Below are 23,369 nucleotides of genomic sequence, written 5' to 3'. Positions count from 1 at the left end.
TTGGAGAAACTTTAATACTAATTAGTGCATAAATTAAACTGGATATAATATAAATATTTATGTTTCTATTTTGTGCAGGGGGATTCAGAGACTTCTTGGTGCATGTTGACCCTTTGCCCAGTTAAATCTTTGACGCTGCTTATGTAACACACAAAAAAAAAAGATGCCATGAAGCAGGTTGTGGACAAATCTATGGTCTCATTTCCTCCCAGGATTGCTTAAGAGTAGTGCGAAGTTCAGTGACGAAATAAGTAGTTCAATCGAAATGTAGTTTGTATTAAATAACAAAAGATGAATTGTGATATGACTGATGACTCACATGTCAGGCTGTCAGATCAACACAAATACTGTGTCATAGATGTTTTTCCCAGCAGACTGTTGGCTCGTCACAGCAAGGAGGGGAACATTATTTCTGCCATGTTGCTTCCCTTTAGCAATACACGGCTCCTGCTTCTGGACTGCAGCCATTACTAATGTTACCAGATAAAAGGCAGTGACAGACATCTATTAAAGCAAAGAAAGTTGAACCGTCTCACCATAAAATGTGAGTTAGAGAACATAATTGTGTTACCTATTACTGTAAATGGAGCTCTTATCTTACCATTAGTTAAAGGCGTGTTTAGCTGATGTTCAACAATAACACCTATAAAGAACTTAGCAATTACATGCGTTTTTTTAATACAAAAGATAACAGCCAAAGTGTCAAATAAGTGTAAAGCGGCAGGTGTTTTGTATCGTGGTGGTCAGTTGGATCATGGTTTATCCCTTTAAGCTGCAGTCATTATGTGGCTTCAGCTTTCTGTCCAGCAGCAGGACGGAGCAGACCGACCACATGCAGACTCTGGGTTGCTTAATGATGGCAGGTTGCTCAGTCTGGACTATTTTTAGCCGACAACAAAAATAACTTCAAGCCTTTAAAGCCAGGCATTTTATTTCCAACTCCTAATGGTAATTATTTGGGAATAATAACGATTGCACAGTTGGTGAAAGTCACTTTAAAGTAATTGAAAATGACAGAAAGACAATATGTTGAGTGTAAACCTTTTACTTTTTTATTGCTTTTTAGAGAGAGAATGCAGATTAATCGAAGAGTCCGAAGCCCATGTCTTCATCTGACTCTTCCGATTCCTCTTTCTTCTCCTCCTTTTTCTCTTCCGCTGGAATCGAGAAATAAGACAACAATCACTACTACAGACAAATGTCAATTACAATATTTAACAGCACTTTTGTTCAATAATCAACTTTAGGATTTCTAGATGCCATCACAATTTGATTCATTTGCAAGGGCAGTTAATTATTTGATATGAAAATACAATTTAAAACAATTCTACAGAAACTGAAAACATCTATTTATAAATTAAAGTTAATATTGAGTAGTATACACACCAGCAGCAGGTGCAGCCCCAGCCCCAACAGCAGCAGCAGCAGCGGCGGCAGGAGCCGCCACAGCACCACCTGCTGGTACGGAGGTTAACTTAGAGAGGCCTGTGGAAAAAAGGTAGAAACAAATGTTAGCCGTCTTCCTTTAAAAACATCTTAACATCTTCAATGCATGTTTTCTAGAAGGGCTGACCTGAGTTCATGACTTCGTTGATGTCTTTTCCATTCAACTCGCTGATGACCTGCAGAGAAAAATAAGACTCAACTTTAGCCACAGAGCATATTCAGGAAAATAAAGCTCAACAGTTTTAAGATTGCATAATGTAAAGTTGTTAAATGGCATACTTTGTTTAAACGGTCGTCATCGGCCTCGATTCCTACGCTGCCCAAGATGGCCTTGATGTCCTTTGCAGAGGGGCTGGTGTTTCCACCGAGCACAGCCAGGAGGTAAGCGGCCACGTAACGCATTCTATATTGAAAGAAAAGTTATTATAAGATGATGGGTTGACAATTTATATGCACACTTTCAAGGTATACAACTTTGGTGTCTCAATCCTTATTTCCTATTTGTTCCCGTCTCAAATTATCTTTGAGTTAGACATTTGATTGGATCAAAAAAAGGATTGTAAATATGTCAACATGGACCCTAGTTATTTGTGATGTGAAATTTGAAACAAATATTTGACATTTTAAAATCATTGTGTGAAGATAATTAAAGCAATGATATACATAAACGATTTGTTATACTCTGTTGACAAATATAATCGAATATTAATAGTATCTTCTCTTATTGTGGTCTAATATACGACCAGCGGCCATAATCATGTGCTTAATAATAACTGAACTAGTATGAAAAAGGGCCCACGTGTATTTTGCAGGGATGTTATTACTGATAAAGCCCACTGTTGCAGCATTGCTTGTAATCACTACTAGGAAGCTGATATTCATGCTTTCCACGCAGCAGGGTTATTTTTAACTAACTATTGCGACGTTGTGGTGTACGTACCTTGAGTAAAACCTTAAGAACACATTACTCGGGAATATAATATGAGTTGTTCCTCCAGAATAATATACATTTTCTGAATGCGGAACGTTATTTATCTCTCTGATGAATATGTTTGGGAGGAGCCCAGTTTGACGTTAGCTTAGCTATAAGCTTTAGCTAACATTGAAACGATGCTTAGACCTCCAACACACAGTCACAGCAAATCAAGAATCACAGGCCAGTGGTAAGATAGCATTTTACACATTTGAGCTGTCCTTTCTTCTTCAGAAGTGTCACCATGTTTGGCGGTGATGTATTTAAGTTAAAGCTAATAGGGACAGCATGGCGGACCAGCGTCTCTCACTGTCCTCCATTTTTGACAACAATATTTATCTACTGCGCCACATCTTTCAGAAACAAAAAGCAATAGTCGAATACATATACCATTAGAAATAATATACAGTATCTAATCGACATTTACTGTTTAAGTTATTCACATGTTGACTTACTTTAAGTCTTAACAGACACGAAACGTCGGTCACGCTAGAGAATCCAGAAGAGGGGAAGAGGAAGGGCCGGGATTTGAGAGGAGTGAAAATGCGTTGATTTGATTGGTCCGCTGGAGTGACGGAGTCATTATTAGAATCCATGATTAGAATACACAAGTGAATGCACACTACTGTAGCCTACGGCCTACGCTATGTTAGTATTTCATCAACAAAATGTTAACACTTTATATCCCTATATTAAATAATGGCTTATTAAAGTGATGTTAAACATTATCATGATTCAGTGCTTTTATTATGTTATATAAGTAATGCTTTAAGATCATCTCCATTAAATACAGTAAGCTATATGAAAACAGAATACTACCAAGTGTCCAGTAGTTCAGAAAGTATTCAGGTGATTCACTAATAATAAGTGCAACAGTTTCCTCTTAAATATACTAAAATAGTAAAAGTAAGATGCATGAAAATAAAACAATTAAGTTGAGTAAAGTAGTTTACCTGAAATGCTTAAGTACTAGTACATGCGTAGATGCGTAGATGTACAGTCCACCACTGGAAGTATGTTGGAGTATATGTAGTTTGTATGATTTTCTGTTTCTTCTCGATTTTTCTATGTCCCAAACCTTTGTTTATTCTTTGTGGCTTAATTGTTTTTCTTGTGTATAACAATCCTGTATTATCAGTTTTGCGTAATGCCGAAGTATATTCCCGGTAAAATGTAACCTATTTTAAAATAACCCATAATGCATCAACACAGTTTATTTTTCTTCTTTCAGAGTGTTTTATTATATTTTTAGATTATTATTAGGCCTACTAATGTATTTATATGTAGCATGATAATGTTGTGGTTGGTATAAATGGATATTATTGAATAGTTGGGGAGGTAATACACAACAAGTTAAGTAAATTATCTACTCTGATACTTAATTTACAATGAAAACAAATATTTAAAGAGTACAATAAAAGATGCATTTATATTGCATGTTGCAATGGCTTTAGCCAGAACAGAATCCTAACTTGATCAACAAAAGCAGAACAGTATATGACAGAACAAGGATCTGGTTATTTGCATACATTATTTATTTCCGTAGATCCATCAAAAAACATAGTCCAGAAATCGTTACATTGCTGTATCTCTGGTTAGGACGGTTAGCTATAACTCTTTACTGGCCATTTGTTATTTAGAAAACACACATAAGATAATACATATAATTGGTTATCCTCTTTTCACAACCTACAATTCAAACAACTCCTCCTGTCTTGTCTGGGTAAAGAGCCAGTTGAACAGAAAGACCAAGCAATCTGACACAAACTCTGCAATCGCTTTCACATTTGTCACATACCACATTTTATAGACAAACTCTCCCAGAAACACAAGGAAAAAAATGACCAAGAATCCGAGGAAGATGCGGTCCATATGAAAGTTTGCCTTTTGTCTAAAGGTCTTCTGCTCCCAAGGTATGGAGTGCTGAGCTTCAGAGTATTTACCAAAGTGTAGCAAAGCTTCATGTTCGGTATCCAGCTCTTCCACCGGAGCCTCAGGGTCCTGGGCACCGTCTGCTGCATCAGCATCAGCCATTTTAATGTGGTTTTCGTGCTGGAATATTCAAGTTTTCTTTAGTTGTCTGAGAAAATTGATATGATAAAGTTTAAGGAAATACATTTAGCATACCCAAGTACTGTTTTTTTTTTGGTTTTAAGATGAATGTGAATGGTCTTACCTCAAAGATGATTAGTTTAGGAGCAAAATAAGATGCGCACACAAAATTGAACCTCTTGGCTTTTTGTCTTCACAGTAAGTTAGACCATGCTCATGCCCCTTCAGCACCTTGCAGGGCCACAGGAGTGTGTGGTGCTAAGATGGTTAATGCCAGGCTGGTGATGCAGCACCTCCCTCACTAAGAAGAGGGCTGGGGATTAGAACACACTCAGCAGTTTTAAATCCCTCATCGAGGATGAAGGTGACAGATGGTAAAAAACGTATTGATATGTTTGTGAGGGACACACTGAGACAGACAGATAGAGAGTGAGGGTTTACAAGGAAAGTGTCATTTACAAATGGACCAAGCATACCAGAGTAGTGAATTAACACAAAAATTGGTCAAAACAATAACATGCAATAGGCACATCAAATGCACATATCGAATCAAAAACTTAAACTTGCATATTCTAAACAAGTTTAGACATTTTTTTCTTATGCTTTAGGTTCTGTTCAGTGTGGCACGGAAGGGATCCAGGGGGAAGTCAAACTGATGACAAAGCAGAACTGGTGCAGCTTTAGCTGAAGCTTTAGCTTTACAGTTGGAATAAATCACCACAGCATAAAGCTCTCTTGGTAATTTGCTCAAATACTTCAGAGCCTTTTCAACACCTTGCCACGACTATTGAAAAATGGCTCAAACTAACTGAATTAGCTGAAGAGATGCATCCTGTGACAAAGAGTAATGGCTGGATTGATTACATGTTACTATTATACTATACTATTAAATTGCTCCATTTGGTTTTGTAGCTTTATGGATAATTAGCATTCTAGATGCTAGAATTGATCATTGAGTTAGTATTTACCTCAAATAACCATTTTGCTCAAATACAGCCCCAACGTTGCTGCAGACTCTTGTTTAAAATATTTAAACAATTTACATATAACATTTAAATAGTTGTACATGCGAAATAAGAACAGTAACATTAGTATTATAAATGAAAATGGCATGCTTGTTTATTCTGGTGAATTTAGAAAGAAATGTGTGTTTGCATCACTTATCCTGTTGACAATATAGTACAATTCAATATGAATCAAATAAGGAGGCCTTAAATAAAAACAAAATAATGCAACTTGATGAGGCTTACTTTTCTTAAAATCTTTTGTGTCAAAGAGATACAAATGGGCCAGATATGAACTTGTCCCACGACTCAACATTCCAAATATCAATTATCTCATGAGTGCCATCGGGGCACCATCTTACTGCCATCTACAAAGGAGGGCTGTAGTTCTTTGTAGCGATGGGTTGACCCTTTTCACATTATCGGTTCCATTAAGTTGATACATGTCAATGTATCAAATCTTTCAAGTTTGACTTTTTTTGCATAATATGGCGAAAGTTTTTCAATAACACATGCACATTTGACAGCTAGTGCTGACCGTCCCATAAGACTTCTCTTCAATGCATTGAGTTATCATCAGTTTAGACATGAGCGACTGCACCATTATCCGACAGCCCGCATGAGTGAGCAGCAGTTGGGAAAACTCTGGGACTCATGACCACTGTTACCTGGTACAGGCCGGCCAAATTACTTCAACAAGATGTGTTTGTTCATTTTGCACATCCCTTGTTCTTTGTTAAATTTTTACATCCACCTTCTCAGTCAGGGTAGGTGTGCTGGTGGGGCACGGGGTGGGCTCTGAGGGTTTACATAACATGCAGTGGCGAGTGATCTTGATCAGCGTGAGACGGAACACCTTTATCCTGAACGCATAAACCATTGGGTTGAGTGCTGAGTTCACATGGGACATGAAAATGCCCACATACATGGCAAACTTGGGTATGCTACACTCAGGGCAGAAGAAGTCAATGCAGTTCATGATGTGTATTGGCAGCCAACACACAGCGAAGAGGAACACCACCAAGGCCAGAGATTTGGCCAGTTTCAGCTCCTTCCGAAAGTACCTCTCTGCATCACACGTGGCTTCAGCGCGCCGGTTGAGCTGTCGCCGGATCACCCTAAAGATCTCCGCATACAGAGCGATCATTATGGACAGAGGAACCACAACCCAGCCAAAGAAATTGAAGTACACCATGTAGTCCATCCTCATGACAGCGGTGAATTCACAAACTATTTCGCTGGAACTGGTGAGGTTCCCTTCGAGATTATCGAGGTTATTCCATCCAAGCATTGGAACCAATCCAGTGAGGAAGGAGAGGATCCAACACAGACAGACTGCCACACATGCCCTCCTCTGCGTCACTATGGTGGTGTACCTGAGAAGGAAAACAAATGGAGTTTTTAATCACTTTAATGCACACTGTGCTACCGGTTCTTTGAACAAATGCCAGTCTATACATTATTGTTCAGAAGCATTTTTCTCAAGTGCCAGCTTCTGACATCTTGATTCGACTGATAAACAAAAAGTATGGGCAACTGCCAAAGTCCCAAACTGTGTACGTTATTTAGGCAGACAGGAACATTTTCATTTGCTTAAAAGCTTCTGGTGTCTGGCCCATCAATTTGCCCCAATGATGCAGACAACAATATATATTGTGCCATGTCAGACATTGACACTGAAGACCAACTCCTTGACTCTTTAAAGCACATACTGTACATTATCTGTTGGTTAAAGGGGAAAAACAAGGAGGATCAGAAAAATTAGGGTTTTCCTGTTTGAGAAAGTAATTATATTCACTGATGGTCACCCACATGTTGGTTTTGGTACGATATAAGACCATTTTCTATATAAATAAGGATGTACTTGATTTGATTATACTTGTATGGGAAGCTGTATAATGTGGTATCAATTAAATTTCGGTCTGAGAATAAATAGCACTTACGTCAAATACACAATCATATCCAGTCAGGGATTATGCAGACATCCGCTTCCTTTTGGTCTCAGTTATAAATATTTTATTGTGTTTACGGTAAACAGAGTGTACTTGATATTGTAATACTGCTCTAAACTGTGTCGTCACCATATCCTTCATCCATCACAACCAGGCCAAACTAATCTCTATTTTCTATTAATCTGACTATAAATCCTGAGAAAAACAAATGGATTCTTTTGTCTGATAATCTTTACTTGTGCAAAGTTCTGTAACAAGCAACATCTACATAAACCAAGTCTCTTATATGGTAAAGAAACTTTAGAAAGCATGCAGATTAGATTACATTTCACCAAGATATTGTTACATTTGGTTTAATCTGTCAATGGCTAGTTACCAGGATCCCATGGTGCTCAGTTACCTCAGTGCTTCAGGCTTAGTAACACGTGGAACAGGAATTGTGTTCTTCCTCATTTAACAAACTGATTTTTGTTTTTGTAGGATTAACATGCAAAATTCATTACTTACAGAACTCAAACTAAATCCTGACTGTAATAATTTTCAGCCCTAAATGACCAAGTGCATAGTTTTGTGCTGCTTTATTGTATTTGTTTGAGTCTTGTGTTTTCTAGTTATGTGTTTTGTGTTGAAATGTATCTGCCTATTGTTTATTTGTTGTTGAATTGTATGTATTATTATTACATGTCATTTGTTAGACGCTTTTATCCAAAGTACTGTGGGCAATCCCCACAGGAGCAATTTGGGAGAAGTGTCTTGCCCAGGGACACAACGACATGCTGACTGCAGTGGGACTCGAACTTGCTACCCCCTGATTCGAAGTCCAGCACACTATCCACTGAGCCACAGTTGCCTATTATGTATTGCAAATTACCTTGGACTATAAATGCTGTTTTGTGTGACATTGATTAATGTTACTTACCTTTCCTTAATAACCATAAAGATAAAAATACAACAGTTCCTCACCTGGTGGGAATCTTGACTCGCAGATATCGGTCGATGGCGATGGCCAGCAGGGAAAGGATAGAGCTCTGGGTGATGATCAGCAGCAGGCAGGACAGGAAGAGGCAGGTGTAAAACTGAGTGTTAAATCCCAGGCTAATGATGATAGCCAGAGGGATGACCAGAACTCCTACTGCAATATCAGCCACGGCTAGAGACACGATGAAGCAGAAGGTGGTGTTGCGGAGAGCCCGGTTCACACACACAGCCAAAACCACCAGCACATTACCCACCACAGAGGCCAGGGCAATAGCTGTCTCAATGGAGATGTACATCATGTCCACATGCTCCCGACGCTTGATACCAGGAGAAGAAGACATTTCTGCTCTTTACAAACCTTTACCTTTACTCAGATAGAGAAAAAAAAAAAGAATTGGCTAATGAAAGTTCTTGACTCCACTTTGGGTTCTTTCAGATAAAAAAACAACTCCCATTATGCTCCCTCTGAGAAAGAAGTGTACTTTTCTCTTTGCCAAAATTACACAACGAATGGCCCTTGTGCTCCTAAAGGGATGTTGGATGTTTAATCCTCAGCATGTTGTTCAAGCTTTGCTCAGGACTGGATACCAGTGCATCACTACTCTTCTACATCCTTCTCTCTCTTAGTCACTCTCTCACTGGTCTGCGAAAAACGGATCATGAAATCAAGGGGAGGGACTTTGCCTTCCGCAGCACCCTGCAGCAATAGTTTTGCTCACATTAAGTGTTTGTGCGTGTGTGTGGTTTATGAGAGGTACTGTGGGCCATTACATAATCACTGTCAGGATGCATTTTGATAAGGGTGTTAATAATGACAAGCTCTCAACTGAAGATTGATGTGCATTAGAGCTTTATCTTAATACAAATTCATCCATATCAGCGTGGAAGTAAGTGGATGAAAGTGCATTGCCAAAGAGATGCTTTAAAACAAAGTCAAAAAACAAGTTGAATTTATAAATATAACATGTCCTGCTCATCCTCGTTACCATTCTCTATTGATCACAACACCTAAGGGATCCTTATCCATAATGTTTGTGCCTTGCTTTTGTCAAGAAAGAAAATAAAGAGCAAGAATCCTTCCTAAAATGTGAATTTCCTTCTTTTTTCTTTTTCTTTCCTTCTTTTTTTTCTTTTAAAGGAAATTATCTTCTCATTTTTATTGAGGGCAATAATGCAAGCAAATTATATGATTATTGTATTGCTGTTTTTATAATGTATTATTCCTATTATTGTTAAAAATCTTTTTTAGTAGACCTGAAGATTCTTCCTTTCTTTGTGTGGACCTAAAATATGGTCATCAATCAATCAATGTTTATTTATATAGCCCAATATCACAAATGTTGCATTTGTCTCAGTGGTCTTCACAGTGTGTACAGAATATCAGTATGACAATATGACACCCTCTGTCCTTAGACCCTCACATCGTACAAGGAAAAACTTCCAGAGAAAACCCACAGTTTAAAGGGAAAAATGGGAGAAACCTCAGGGAGAGCAACAGAGGAGGGATCCCTCTCCCAGGACGGACAGACATGCAATAGATGCCGTGTGTAAATTGAAAAGATAATACATTTGCAACATAGGTAGTCCAAATGTTTGGAAATGCATGTGTGTATAATAGGAAGATGAATCCACAAGGATATCCATCCAGGACCTATGATCCAGGACCACAGCCACGATTCAAGATCTAGGGCTCGCGATCCAGGACACAGTGACCGGTCATACATGTTGCATTTGAATTCTGCAACATAAAAAAGAGAGATACATGAGGTTATTTGCAGTTATTGTGATATGCTTAATCCTCATTTAATCCATCAACTATATTTGTAAATCATATTTCATTAGTAACTCTGTGTTTTGCTTAAGAATTCTGTCCAAAAGCTGCAAAGAACTTTACATTTACAAATTATTTATGGGTATTTATGCTGTTTTAATGTCCACAGTTAAGTGGTGTTTTATTTTTTTAATTTCCAATATTTTCTATAACTTGTACTCTGCAGGGTAAACTGAATAAGATCCAAATGTTCAATCACTTTAAAAAAAAAAATACTAAATCTTATTTTCTGTTCGAGAAAAGCCTTTGGCAGAACTATCACTGAGCAAGCAATCAATGAGATGGTCTTCAGTTGCTTAAGGAAGCAAATTCAGTGTCTGCCTATAAATATATTCAGTCCGGTCACTTACTTAACTTGTTTTTTGATATAAAGGAAGAGATGAGTCAGGATGTTGTGTTATAGGACATTGCCTATATGTTCTCAGGCTCTGGTCCATGTAGTGTTCATGAGCTGACAATAAATCAGTTTTATTAAGCCTGTCGTCCTATATGCCTTCATTAGTTTAAGAGGAAAGCATTAACACTTACGAATATGCAATAACTGTAAATGTCAAAAACACTGCAGTATCTTCCAACATATTCATTTAGGTCTTCCTCAGATTGATTCAGTACTGTAAAGCTTATTTTATAGTGTGGTTATATATGAGCAATTCTAGTAACAATAATATACTATTTGAGTACCCCCAATAATTGATGTGATTTATAAGTAACATTATCATATCACTACACATTTTAATGAAAAAAAACATTAGACATATGACATCATTGGTAACAGGGCCGGACTGGGACAATAAGTCAGGCCGGGAATTATACACCCAGTCAGGCCACTACCAGTTTTTTGTGCCATTTTGCTGGATTTATTTGTCAATATTTACAGCGTTGCTGCCCGTAGTGATAGCCCTCTAAATCTACTACCCAAAAATAAACATATGGACATGGGTTACTATTTAAAAAAAAATTGCAAATCTATTTAGTGAACATATTTTAAGTGGGGGTGGACCTCAACTCCTATAATAATAATATTTCCTTACATTTATTATAGCGCTTTATCAATGACTCAAAGCGCTTTACATATACACACATTACACATATATGATACATGCAATGGTCAGATACTGTGGACAATACCCACAGGAGCAAGTTCAGGTGAAGTGTCTTGCCCAAGGACACACCGGCTTTACAGACGCAGCAGCGGCGGGTTTCACCCCTTGATCTGATGATCATTGCACAGCGCACTGCGCCACACCGTCCATCTTCACGCCTCGAAGACATCGAGGCGCTTTTACAGATACACATTAGTATTATACATGTACTGTGGACAATACCCACAGGAGCAAATCCGGGTGAAGTGTCTTGCCCAAGGACACAACGGCCTGACACAGTGGCGGCAGGAGCGGGTTTCGAACTGGAGTTCCCCAGCACTCCCCCTTGATCTGATGATCGGATGCACAGACCACTGCGCCACCCGTCCCTGTCCCTATAGCAGGGTCCGGGGGCATGCTCCCCGATAAGATTTTTTTTAATGTTGGACTTAAATGCATCAATCTGGTGCACTTTGAGGGGGAAATAAAGAGACTACACCCATATGAAACATAACTGTATACATTTAAATAATCATAAAATCATAAGAACATGGCCATAACCAATAACATCCCATATCCAATATGGAAAAACATTGAAACTTGTTTATTTATTTGTTTTTGGTTCATTTATAGTTGTGAGTGTGTCTGGGCTCCTGAACCAGCCTCACCTGTCTCCCCCCTCTCCCCCCTGCTCCTATTTGAGGCAGCAGCAAAGACTAGTTTTAGCTCTCAACAAGTTTTAATAGTTTATCTTACCTTTTTTCACCTAGTTAACGTTTTTATTTTTTATTATTCATGCATATTTTACTAATCACTCCCCCCTCAAATGGAAATATGTGTTTACATAAATGGTGACCAAACCGTTTGAGACCCACTGGGATAACTTTGACTAATGGCGCGTTTCCACTGCAGCGGGTAGCCCCGTTTAAGCGTCCTTAACCGTCCTCAAGCGGCCAGGCCGATTTTTGGTGGCGTTTCCATATAGCCTAGTACCGGCTAGCGGGTACTTTCTCCCTCTTTTTCCGGCCCCATAAAATCGTGGTTCCCTCAGACCAGGGCCAGGGCTGAACTAGTGATGTCAACACTCTCGACTGCTGATTGGTCAGAGAGAATCGTCACAAGATTGCGCGCGAGTTCATCCCTAGCGTCGCATATATATTTAGAAGCAAGCTTGCAGCATTTTTATAAACAGCATTTTGTAAACGGATGAGCTACAAAATGGCTACGTCTAATAAGAAAAGCACACCGTGGTCGACCGAGGAGGTGACGACGTTCCTACATCTCATTGGGGATGATCAAATCCAGCGGGAGCTCGACGGAACAACTCGAAATGTGAACAAAAACAAAGCCGATCGCCCCGCCTACACTGCGTTGCTACCCCAGGTCCTAAACTGTAATGGAAATGCGCCACGGCCTGGGCCGGCCAGCGAGGCAGCCCGAGGCCAGAGCGAGGACGCTTAGGGACGCTTAAACGGGGCTACCCCGCTGCAGTGGAAACGCGCCATAAGTTAACTATCTAAACACTCAGAGAGTCCTTTACCTCACCTGAGCTGTAGTTATCAGTCTCTCAGTCTGACAGCAGAGGACTCTCCTCCACCTTGTTGTTGAAAAAGCTCCTTATATCCGTTAGCGCAGCTAGCTAGCACCAGATGCTAACAACAACAACAATACACGTAACTGGTGCGCGTGCTTTATCTCACTCGCTCGCGCCACACATAACACACACCCTCCCGAGCTTGAATGACACACAGAGACCAATCGAGGGCATTAGTATGATCTGTATGAAAGTGGCCATGTCGGCAGGCCACATCATGTAGACAGCCAGTCACACTCTGTGAGGCAGAGTCAGACCCACATTTACGTAGCGTTGCGTTCACAATACATAGGCTTACATAAAAAAAAGAAGTCCTCAGGCCAGCAGGCCTCTTAGCAGGCCAGGCCATCGGGAAACCTCCCGGTCCTCCCGATGGCCAGTCCGGGCCTGATTGGTAACCATACATAATGATATATTCCACTGGTATTCCTCTACAGAAGACTCCCCTTTGTTGTACCAAACAAAAACATCAATATCTATAAAGAGAAGTAATGAATTTGATTATGGTTTTGCAGGGATCTGTTTGCACATGTGCCACAGAGATTACATGACATTAAAGCTCCTGTTACCGGTTCCAATTAACCAAATTATTCCCAAAGTCCTCACAGAGCAGCCCAGCTAAATGCTGAATTAATTTCACTTTACATCATTATTCTAGTGCTCTGCTGTCTCTGTTTGTGTCTATATTAATTGGCAGGGCCGTCCCTCCCTACAGGCCGATCATGCAGGCTGCATGGGGCCTCACATTGCGCAGGGGGCCTCGCGCAGGGGGCCTCATCTCATAATGTCGCTTGGGGCCCCAAGTTGGCCAGGGACGGCCCTGTTAATTGGTCAACCTCAGGAGTTTCAGAAATGGTATTAGTGTTTGAATCAATAAAAAAAAGAATCAGGCAGTGGTTTTTAATATTATATGTACCAATCAACTCCATATGCGCTAACGATGCTAATCGTAGAATCCAAGTTAAAACCTAATAGAGAAGTGGTATATATTAAGAGAGATAATACTGTAGAACAAAAGGGGTCTGTATGAGGTTGGTAAAATAAGGTCATCTTTGTAAGTTAGAGAAAGGTTAATTTAAATTTGTTATGATCAATTATGTGTAGACTAGCTAACATCAAAGTTGGATTGAAGAGCGGCGTACTGTACGTGAAATGAATTCATTGAACTTGTGAAACCAACTTATTATGGCTGTAGAACGTGAACATGTAACTTAATGCCTGCATTTAAGGACGATGAATAGCCTAGTCAATGCTTTAATGACAAGGAAATCATTTGTTTAAATATTAAATATGACATTTTGTGTGACTTCAGTTCAAATGAAGCTTATTAATTGCATCACATTTGTTCTTCCAAAGTAACGTACAAATAAAAATGACCCTGACTAGACACAGTACACAATCCAATATGTTGAACAGAAGAGAACTAGAGAATGCAATTCCTGAAGAAATTGCTAGTGGGAATGCTTTATGCTGAAAAGCTGACGCTAAACTGCTATGCTGAAATGTAATGTGTAAGAAGAAAGTGAAGAATTTAGATTGAAATGATACATGAACACAGGGGGCTTGAATGTGTGATGAGAGAAGAAAATAAACTAAAAAGGCTCGGAAAAGCAGCAGAATATTTGAACTGCAAACTTTTGAACTAATTTGATGGCGAATGATCTGCCGCCATGCAAACGGCATTTGATGACATCCCATAACACTCTTAGATGCGTTGATTGCTGTATCGTTACCAAACCTGTGAAGTTTTGGGCCGTTTGGAGCATTTTCACTGAAGTTATGAGAAAACCGTGTTTCATGGTGAGCATTGTGTTGCTGTCCAGTAGATGTCTTCACGGCTGGACTGTTGGCACATGTGAAGTTTGAGCACTTTTTGATAGGAGTTATAGCGACATTGTCTTTTATGGCGAGGGATGCGTTTCCATGGAAACGGCATATGATAACACCCCATAATTGACGTAGAGCTGTTGAGGGCTGGACCGTTAACCATTATCTGAAGTCTGGTGCTGTTTTGACCCTTGTCATTGGCGTTACGACAACATAGTATTGTATAGCGAGGGATGCGTTTCCATGGAAACGGCATATGGTTAGATGTCATATTTGACGTAGAGCTGTTGAGGCATGGAGAGGTGATATACAAGTGAAGTTTGGGGGACGATCGGACCGTGTCCATTGGAGCTACATTGATGTAGAGCTGTTGAGGGCAGGACCATAAACCATTATCTGAAGTCTGCTGCTCTGAGCAGTCACCCAGCTAGCGGGGAACATTCTCACAACGTTGGCTAACGTTACCTACAGGTTCTAATAATGTTTTAAAGAAACGTTTTAATCTGATGTTCAAATAACCTTTTTAGGATGTTTATTTTTTCAAATAATGTTCCAATAAGGTTTAAGGTTACCTAAGACTAAATATAAATATATATATAAATATGATATTTATATTTAGTCTCATCATACAACGACAATGAGAAAGCACCAGGGGAGGCAGCCATAACCTCTGCCGCACTGAAGGGCCCGCACGTGAGCCCACAGGTTATTGTTGCTACTGTTATTCTATACGGAGACGGGAGACGCAAACAGCAAGCTAGACTTTTGAAACTAGAGGAAGATAAGGAGGACTTTTACAAAAAAAGTTATAGAGATTGTTGTCCAGAAGGATAGGCAAATGGACTTAATCTTCAAGTCAAGGTAAGACTACAATTGTAATGAAAATGGGATCTTACTAAGAGAGAACAATCTAATATTTACATTTTGGGTATCCTTTTGTTGAACGGTCTGTTTAAAATGAATCGAAGCATCAGACTAAAAAAGCTTTTGAAAATAGCAGAATATTTCGATTACGGTCAAAATAGAATATTTGTAAATCTGACTCTGAAAGAGTCAGTGCCTCACCAGCCATGAACCTCACCGCATGTCACTGATATATTCATCTGTTTATAGCCTATTATAATTATTCTATTTATAATTATTCTTATTATGTAGACTCCTGCACTGCTATTTTGCACTTCTGGTCAGATGTCTAATTTACATTTTGTCACTAGTACATGACATGTACTATGTAATGACAATAAAGTTGAATCTTAATCTGAAATAATTTCCCTTTTTACAGTAATCTCTAATTAATCAGGCCACTGCAGGGCCCCAATTCACTGTCTGTATAATTGAATAGTCTTTGGAGAATAATTTTTTATTGAAAGTATAGTTTAAATAATTGTTAACTGGCTTTATAATTTTTTTCTGTGACAGAATAAACTTTATACATGACAAGTTAATGGCAGCAAATACCACTGTCACCTTTGCAAAATGTCAATTATAGACATATAAACAAACTTAATTTAAAATAATAATTCAAGTGTAATTTGGGCTAATTCGATAGTTGAACGTAAATATGGTAATCAAGTATTGTATGTAAGTCAGTAACATTCATTCTTTTGGTGCATATTATAAGATGACAAATACACCACCAGTGGTACAAAGACAACACAGCAGATACGTGAGAGAAAACAATTCTCAGAGTTTAAGAACAAGGATGTGGGATTCTTATTGGTATCAAAAGTATTATGTTGTTACTCAACTGAATTGACAAATGCAGCACAATACAAATCAGCTCAGTGTTGACTGTGACATTGTACCTGAAAGAAACTCATGGATTAGTGGAATAGTGGCTTGTTGACCTTGATGTTTGCATGGTGAATGTGGTTGTGGCTTACTTACCTTCCATGCTTTAGGGCAGCAGTTTAAAAACAAAGTATTTTGCATGGTCACAAATCTGTGTCAATAATCACAACACCTAAAATGTGGTATCTAAGGTAAAATTACTTTAAACGGTAAAGTTACTTGTGTAAGATATATTTGTTGTCAATTTTTTTTTTTTCTTCTTGAAACCACAATATTTTTATTTTATTCAGCATTAAAAAAAAATGAAATTCTATAATGCAATGACAAACAAGTATAATGTCATAAGCCTGCAAAAAGATGCAGATGCATATCTTGAAGGCAAATCAAACAAAACTTGTGTGACCAAGTACTTCCTCAAAGGTTTCACAATAACTAGATGAATGATATAAATGCCCAACAGCACAATTTCAGACTCACATTCAGACACGCAACCACATCAGCTATCAAACATTAGACAGAGAGTCACAGGAAGCACAATGGATGTGGAGGAAATGATCTACACGTTTTTTGAGGTGCTTATTGCTGTTAGCTGCTGTCTTGGTAATATGTTGGTGATTTTGGCGCTGTGGACCAGTAAAAGCATTCAGGAGCCCACCTTCAGTCTTATCGTCAGTCTGGCTGTGGCTGACTTTCTGGTCGGCTGCGTTGCCATACCGATGGCTGTGGTGGTGGACGGACGAGTGCCCACTTCATTTCATGGCTGTGTCTTCATCAGCTGTGTGGTCGTCCTGTTGACTCTGGTCTCAGTTTTGTCCCTCACGGCTATTTCTGTGGACCGCTTCCTCCGGGTGCATATCCCTCTCTGGTAAGACCTCTTCTCGATCGTTTATTGTGCAGAGAAAAGTTAAATATTGCTGCTCAATTTGGCTTTATATCATAAGCCTTACATCAATATCTATTTTATCTTAAACTCATCTCTTGCCCTTTTGCATGGCTTGCACTATAAAAAACATATCACTACAATGACTTGATTGTTTCATATAATTTGTAAATGCACTGTGTGTACATAATTAATGTTATCAGTAATGCATTTTTTTCTTTGTAGGTACAAAAGGACTGTGATGCAGAGACATTCTTGCCTTGTGGTCGCAGCATGTTGGCTTGTTGCAATACCACTGAGTTTTGCTCCCATGCTTGGATGGTACAACCATGACACCCTGTCTAAGTCAGTAAACTCCACCATTATCTGTGAGTTTATTGCTGTCATCCCCATGTCATACCTGGTTTACTTCAACTTTATTCTCTGCAACCTGATACCTCTGTTGGTGATGACCGCTCTTTACGGCTACATCTTTTGCACCATCCGAGGAAAACTTCGAGATAAACCAGGCAACGGGGCCCAGAAACAGTGTCAGAAGTACCTGAAGAAAGAGAAACAGCTGGCAGGATCTCTGTCCCTGGTCTTGGCTCTGTTTGCCTTGTCCTGGCTCCCTATCCACATTATAAACTGCATTACTTACTTCCGTGGGAATAACAATATACCAGTTGTATATATCCATGTTGGCATCCTGCTTTCTCATGCTAACTCGGCTGTAAACCCAGTTGTGTATGCGTTCAAAATAGAAAAGATCAAGACAGCGTACCTAAAGCTCTGGAGACAGTACATCTCATGTGGAGAAATAAATCAAGGATCTCAGACAAGCCAGACAACAGACAATACTCCCAGTAGTAACAGTGATGCCAATAATGAGTGAAGGAAAATGTCCTTGTTTGTCTTCGCTTCTTTTGTTAGTATTTGGGATAATGGCATAAGATGATAGCACAAGATGTATTGATACGGTAAACACATCTAGCCTCAGAAAGATATGTTATGTTCAGGATTGTGTGTGAGTGGGAGTGTAGCAAAAACAGTCTTGCAGAGAAGAAGGGCAACTTCCACTTGTCTAAGAGCTTTATTTTAGTTTCACATCAGTGTTATTTTTCTGTTTCCATCAAGTTTCAGTTCTTCATGTGTATTTCAACCTATTTCAACAGAAAGCGCTGTTTGATGGTAAAAACCTTCACAATCTTCGAAAGAGAATCTTTAAAAACCAGGTCTGTTTCCAGAAATCTCAAGCACAATTATCATTGTTATCTATACTTTAGAAACATTCTTGTACTGCTTGTAAACTTAATAATAAAATGATGGCACTTTTCCACTGCAGCACGTAGCACGGTTTAAGCTTTTTTTTGCTTTTCCACTAGCGGTAGGGCTCAGGGCTACTTTTTCACCTTTTTTTCTGGCCCTCCAAAATCGAGGTTCTTACCGGGCCAACAACCGGGCTGAATATGCTAAACTAGTGACGTAAACACTCTCGACTGCTGAATGGTCAGAGAGAATCGCTGGCAAGGGGGCTACAAAAAAATGGACATATTTAACCTTGATTTAATTGTAATACACGTTTCAAAATTATGCCGAAGTAACAACATACTGATACCGGTCTGCAGATAAGACGGCAGGCGAAAAACCTTTTGAAATGCGTGTTTTCTGAATGGAGATCGGATCGATCAGGCCAAGCTAACGTTGTATATGCTCCGTCCACACTCACAACAACGGCCTATACAGACATAAATAAACCAGCGACTGTATTCGCCATGACACAGACAGTCTGTGGTTTGTACTTGTTTAACTTTTGCCTAGTTTCTGAACAGATATGAGGAGCTGTGAGCTCTGAGTGCTAACAGCTAACGGCTGATGTTTTGGACTTGTGGTTCGCATCATGGTTTGCATTGAAGATGACGTCACGGCAGTTTTACGCAGCGTCACTCCGCCCGCCAAACAGCCGATTGCCCTGCCTACACTGCGTTACTATAGTTACTACCCCAGTTCCAAAACTGTAATGGAAACGCAGCATAATGTGAGCCTGGCCTACCAAGTCCTAACCATACCGTACTAAGCCATGCTAGGTCCTGCAGTGGAAAAGCGCCATTAGAAACCAATGACACATTATTCAAAAGCTCTGCAACATGTTATTTTATGTTCAGACTGTATCATATACTGTATCATTTGTATAGATTTTTTTTATTGGCGGTCCAAAAAGGAAGAAGAAAAAACACCAGACACATTTAAAAAGATTCAGTGTAACACAACAATACCACAAAAAAGCCTAGATAAATGACCAAAGAGTTGAAGGAACTAATCTCTGACACAAACCTTTCACATTTTAGGAAGGAGAAATGTATTGTAGAGCTGTTGTATTGGATTTTATTATGTAACATATATGTTCACATTTTTCTGTTCAATGGCTTCTTTATCCCTCGAACATAACAAACTATTTATTTATCTGCCATCGTTAACAAGAAGCATTAACCAAATACTATAGACATTTTATTTTTCCTACTGGTTCACAACCAAACCCACGTTCTTGGAGAAATTAATTTAGGTCTGCTAAATGTAAAAATACATCTAAATCAGTCAGTTATTTAAATGCTATTAATGAGTCACAACAAGATATAGTATTTGTGTAGCCAGGAGAGATTTTAATGAATAGACACCAAACCGTCAGCTTCTCACAAATAATGGCACTGAGACCTGATTTCATTGGTACATCAATTTAATTCAAAGATGAATAAAAGTTTTCTTCCGTGAGCAGTATTTATTTTATTAGCCTGTCATTTGTTTTGTGATTTATGTTTGTCTTACTTTGTTATTTCTGAAATTCAGTTGAAGTAGTAGGAGTGGTTATTAGATCTGAAATCAAAAGTTTTTATTTTTTAAGTTCCTTATTTCCTCATCAAGAAATCCACTGTATATAGCTACATTCTTCTTTACCTACAGCAGCTTTTGTAATTAGTCCAAAGTCAATTGAAATTGTCTGTAATGTTCATGAATAAAGTCTATTAGTGAGCATTTACTTTTCTGTCTTCGGTAAATCGGTTTTGCATATTTACGAGCCACAATTTTTAGCCAGTGTACTTTTACATTTTGAAAGTCCAGAGGTTCTCAAACTTTTCAGGGCTCACTACGAGTTGTACTCTTATGCCATTGAAAGTAGTTTTATCCTAAAACGTATTGATGTAATATTTACAATTGTGTCAGTTTCTATTGGCCCAAAATATAATAAATATAATTTATACCAAACTATTTTACAAACCCCCAGGTTCCACTGAACACTTTTTGAGAATCACTCCTTTAGTCTACATTAAACAGGGGCACTTTCAAATCAGCTTTTCAACTTGTAATACAGCATGCAGCTAAATAAAAAATAAAACTTCCTGTTGCGAAGGCATTAACCACAATGTCATTTCCTATTTTATCATGAACATTACATTACATTTAGCTGACGCTTACAATAAGTGCATTCGACCAAGAAGATACAAACTTGAATAAAACAGAATCGTATAAGTACATCAGATTTCATAGAGCCAAACCATTTTAAGTGCTACTCAACTGGCTTTAGATAAGCCAGTCCTTTGTTAGTATAAGTGCTTTGTTAGTAATTGTATTGCTCGAAGTGGAGTCGAAGTTTGAAGTATGAAGTTTGCATACTGTACAGAATCATATCCAAACACATTGAGTTTATAGTGACTCATTTTGTAACTATTTTCTCAAAGGATCTATTAAAACTTTTTTTTTTTTTTAGCAATCAGCATCAGATTCAGTAACTATCACACTAAACAACATTCTACATTTGAGGCAATCCAAATGAGTTTCGTATGGCTTTATTTAATTGATTAACAATGTATCTGATACACATCTCTTGCTGTACAATCCATTAATAATAATAAATGACTTTTTATTTTCACAAATTAAATTCAATCAGGCAAAACAATTAAAATGTCAAATAAAACACACAGAAAATGGAACAAAATACTCAACAATTAGAAATATATTCATAGATTTTATTCATAACACTATTTTAAATATTTTAGCATCTAGCATTTAACATCATTGGTGTTAAATCTAACGTTAAAAAAAACATTTGGTAAAAAAACATGGGAATGTAATATTTAAGCTAATATTTAAGCTATTTCAAGCTGACAATTTTTCATACTTTGATTCGGTAAAAATGTGACTGAATTACGCAGTGATGGCCATGAAAGTGCCTTTATATGTCAGTATTACAATGAGCCTTACGATGTTTGTGAACATGACCCTAGATACACAGAGTATAGTTACCAAACTTTCCATAATCTTCAGAGTGATGATAGTCTTTGGCCACATGATGGCGTCACCCATGTGAATGAGCTTCATCCCAAGCACTCATTGTACCTCTCAAGAAAGGTATTAGACTGTATAGTTATCGCCTGAGTAGGATTTACTCCATCCCACAAACTATACAACCTACTACCTCACCTTGCCAGGCTCAATTTCCGGAACCAAATATCATGACTTTATTCTATGTGCCAACTTCAGTACGTGTTGTCATTAGATTAGACTAGTTCCATCAGTATATGTGTCTATATACTATATAGTCTTCTACTCAAAGGTGAAGAACGCGCTATCTCCTAAATCCACTTTACTTGATGTGTCCATGAGTTCCTTTTATCCACAGAGCCTCCCATGTACAGGCTTTGGCTTGGAAGATCAACCTGTCTCCTTAGGAAAGACAGTAGATTGTATAGTTATCTCAGAGGGAGGACAAAAACCCCACAACTATTCAATCTACTACCTCAGCCTTAAGTACAGATACTCTTGCAGGCAGCAGTAGACATCTATTTGGTCCAACTGTGAGACAAAAACAAAGAGAGAATAAGTTATCTTTTGGATCCACCTGAGACAAACAATTGTTAACAAGTATTTTCAACATGTGTATTGGCCAAGATGTGAAGGTTTTCCTGCATGTTGTCCATTTAGTACTCTAAAATAAATTCCCTATGACATGTAATTGTGACTTTGGTTGCCGTAAGCTGCTGCAATATCAAAAACAACATTCACAAATACCAACTGTTAAACAACATTATTCAAATGACAACCCCATCACCATGAAATTAGGTATTCTGTTAACAGTTTTATAAGTAATTACCTTCTAGGAGCATACAGTCTCTATGCTTATCACATTTTAGCTGGAGAGTTGTAAACTCAAGGGTCAGTTCACCATACTTACAACTAGCTTGACAGTGCAACTGTGTGTAAGTGTTGTTCAGTATCTGACCGATAGCATTGCTCTCCACAAGTATTTTGCCAGTGTTTTAGAACAACAGGTGATCGGCTACACTGCCCATTCTGGTGATGTGCAAAATAAATGCTGCTTTCTTAATGATTAGTACTTTAAATACAATATAAACCACTGTAGAACCCAGAGAGCTTACTTTCATGAAAAAGGTTTATCATGTAGGGCAGCTGTGCCAAGTATCAGTGCCTATTTTACTCGAAAACTTGGCTCTCCAGCTCCTATCCCTCAGAGATTTGAAAAAGCAAAGTTTAAGCATGTTTCACCCAGTTCAGTCATTTCTGTCTCTACAACCAGAAAGCAAAGGAAAAACGATGGAAAATGGCAGTACCTCGGCCATCTTAGAAAGTAGTTTGGCACCAGTACCAAACATCTGTGGTGCAACCTGTTAACTTTTGCCTCTTCCTTCCAACCCCTATCTAGAAGAAATACTGTTTATTTTCCCTCAAAGAATAGCAGAGGGGATGTTGAGACTGGCTAAAAGAATTGCTTGTTCATAAATTACTTCACAGACTTGATTGTTGCTGATTCCCAAATGCGTGCCAAGATATCCAGCAAGTGATTTTTAGTTTTCGCTTGAGGTCGTTTAATAGGGGAGCGGAAGGTTTGACTTTAGAATATTGCCCTTTTTGCTCCGTGTGAAAGCCACTTAAAGTCCATTGAAAAGGGAGTCTGTTTACCGTGCCA

The 23,369-nt window shown here is 38.6% G+C and overlaps 3 protein-coding genes and 1 long non-coding RNA gene across 4 annotated transcripts in view; 1 reads left to right on the top strand and 3 right to left on the bottom strand.

The window, feature by feature from the left end:
- Nucleotides 1–1,029: 1,029 nt before the first annotated feature.
- rplp2 (ribosomal protein, large P2) lies at nt 1,030–2,967 on the bottom strand. The gene is made up of 5 exons (XM_034205754.1): nt 2,875–2,967; nt 1,726–1,849; nt 1,574–1,622; nt 1,387–1,485; nt 1,030–1,157 (listed from the first exon to the last, which is right to left on the bottom strand). The coding sequence occupies exons 2-5, from the start codon at nt 1,846–1,848 to the stop codon at nt 1,081–1,083; spliced, it is 348 nt and encodes a 115-aa protein (XP_034061645.1). The 5' UTR covers nt 1,849; nt 2,875–2,967; the 3' UTR covers nt 1,030–1,080.
- A 996-nt stretch (nt 2,968–3,963) lies between these two features.
- LOC117539580 (adenosine receptor A1) lies at nt 3,964–9,517 on the bottom strand. The gene is made up of 2 exons (XM_034205797.1): nt 8,391–9,517; nt 3,964–6,851 (listed from the first exon to the last, which is right to left on the bottom strand). The coding sequence occupies exons 1-2, from the start codon at nt 8,744–8,746 to the stop codon at nt 6,212–6,214; spliced, it is 996 nt and encodes a 331-aa protein (XP_034061688.1). The 5' UTR covers nt 8,747–9,517; the 3' UTR covers nt 3,964–6,211.
- A 7,505-nt stretch (nt 9,518–17,022) lies between these two features.
- On the top strand, nt 17,023–18,843 carry LOC117539581 (adenosine receptor A1-like). Its single transcript, XM_034205798.1, has 2 exons — nt 17,023–17,395; nt 17,636–18,843. The coding sequence occupies exons 1-2, from the start codon at nt 17,067–17,069 to the stop codon at nt 18,282–18,284; spliced, it is 978 nt and encodes a 325-aa protein (XP_034061689.1). The 5' UTR covers nt 17,023–17,066; the 3' UTR covers nt 18,285–18,843.
- A 2,372-nt stretch (nt 18,844–21,215) lies between these two features.
- Nucleotides 21,216–23,369, bottom strand: part of LOC117539582 — a 10,683-nt gene continuing 8,529 nt past the window's right edge. The window contains exon 2 of the long non-coding RNA XR_004568037.1: nt 21,216–22,237. This is a non-coding gene — a long non-coding RNA (uncharacterized LOC117539582). The remainder of the gene's footprint in view (nt 22,238–23,369) is intronic.

This window comes from Gymnodraco acuticeps, unplaced genomic scaffold (assembly GCF_902827175.1).
Source record: "Gymnodraco acuticeps unplaced genomic scaffold, fGymAcu1.1, whole genome shotgun sequence".
Taxonomy (NCBI): domain Eukaryota; kingdom Metazoa; phylum Chordata; class Actinopteri; order Perciformes; family Bathydraconidae; genus Gymnodraco; species Gymnodraco acuticeps.
This window is presented reverse-complemented; position numbering and strand designations above follow the sequence as displayed.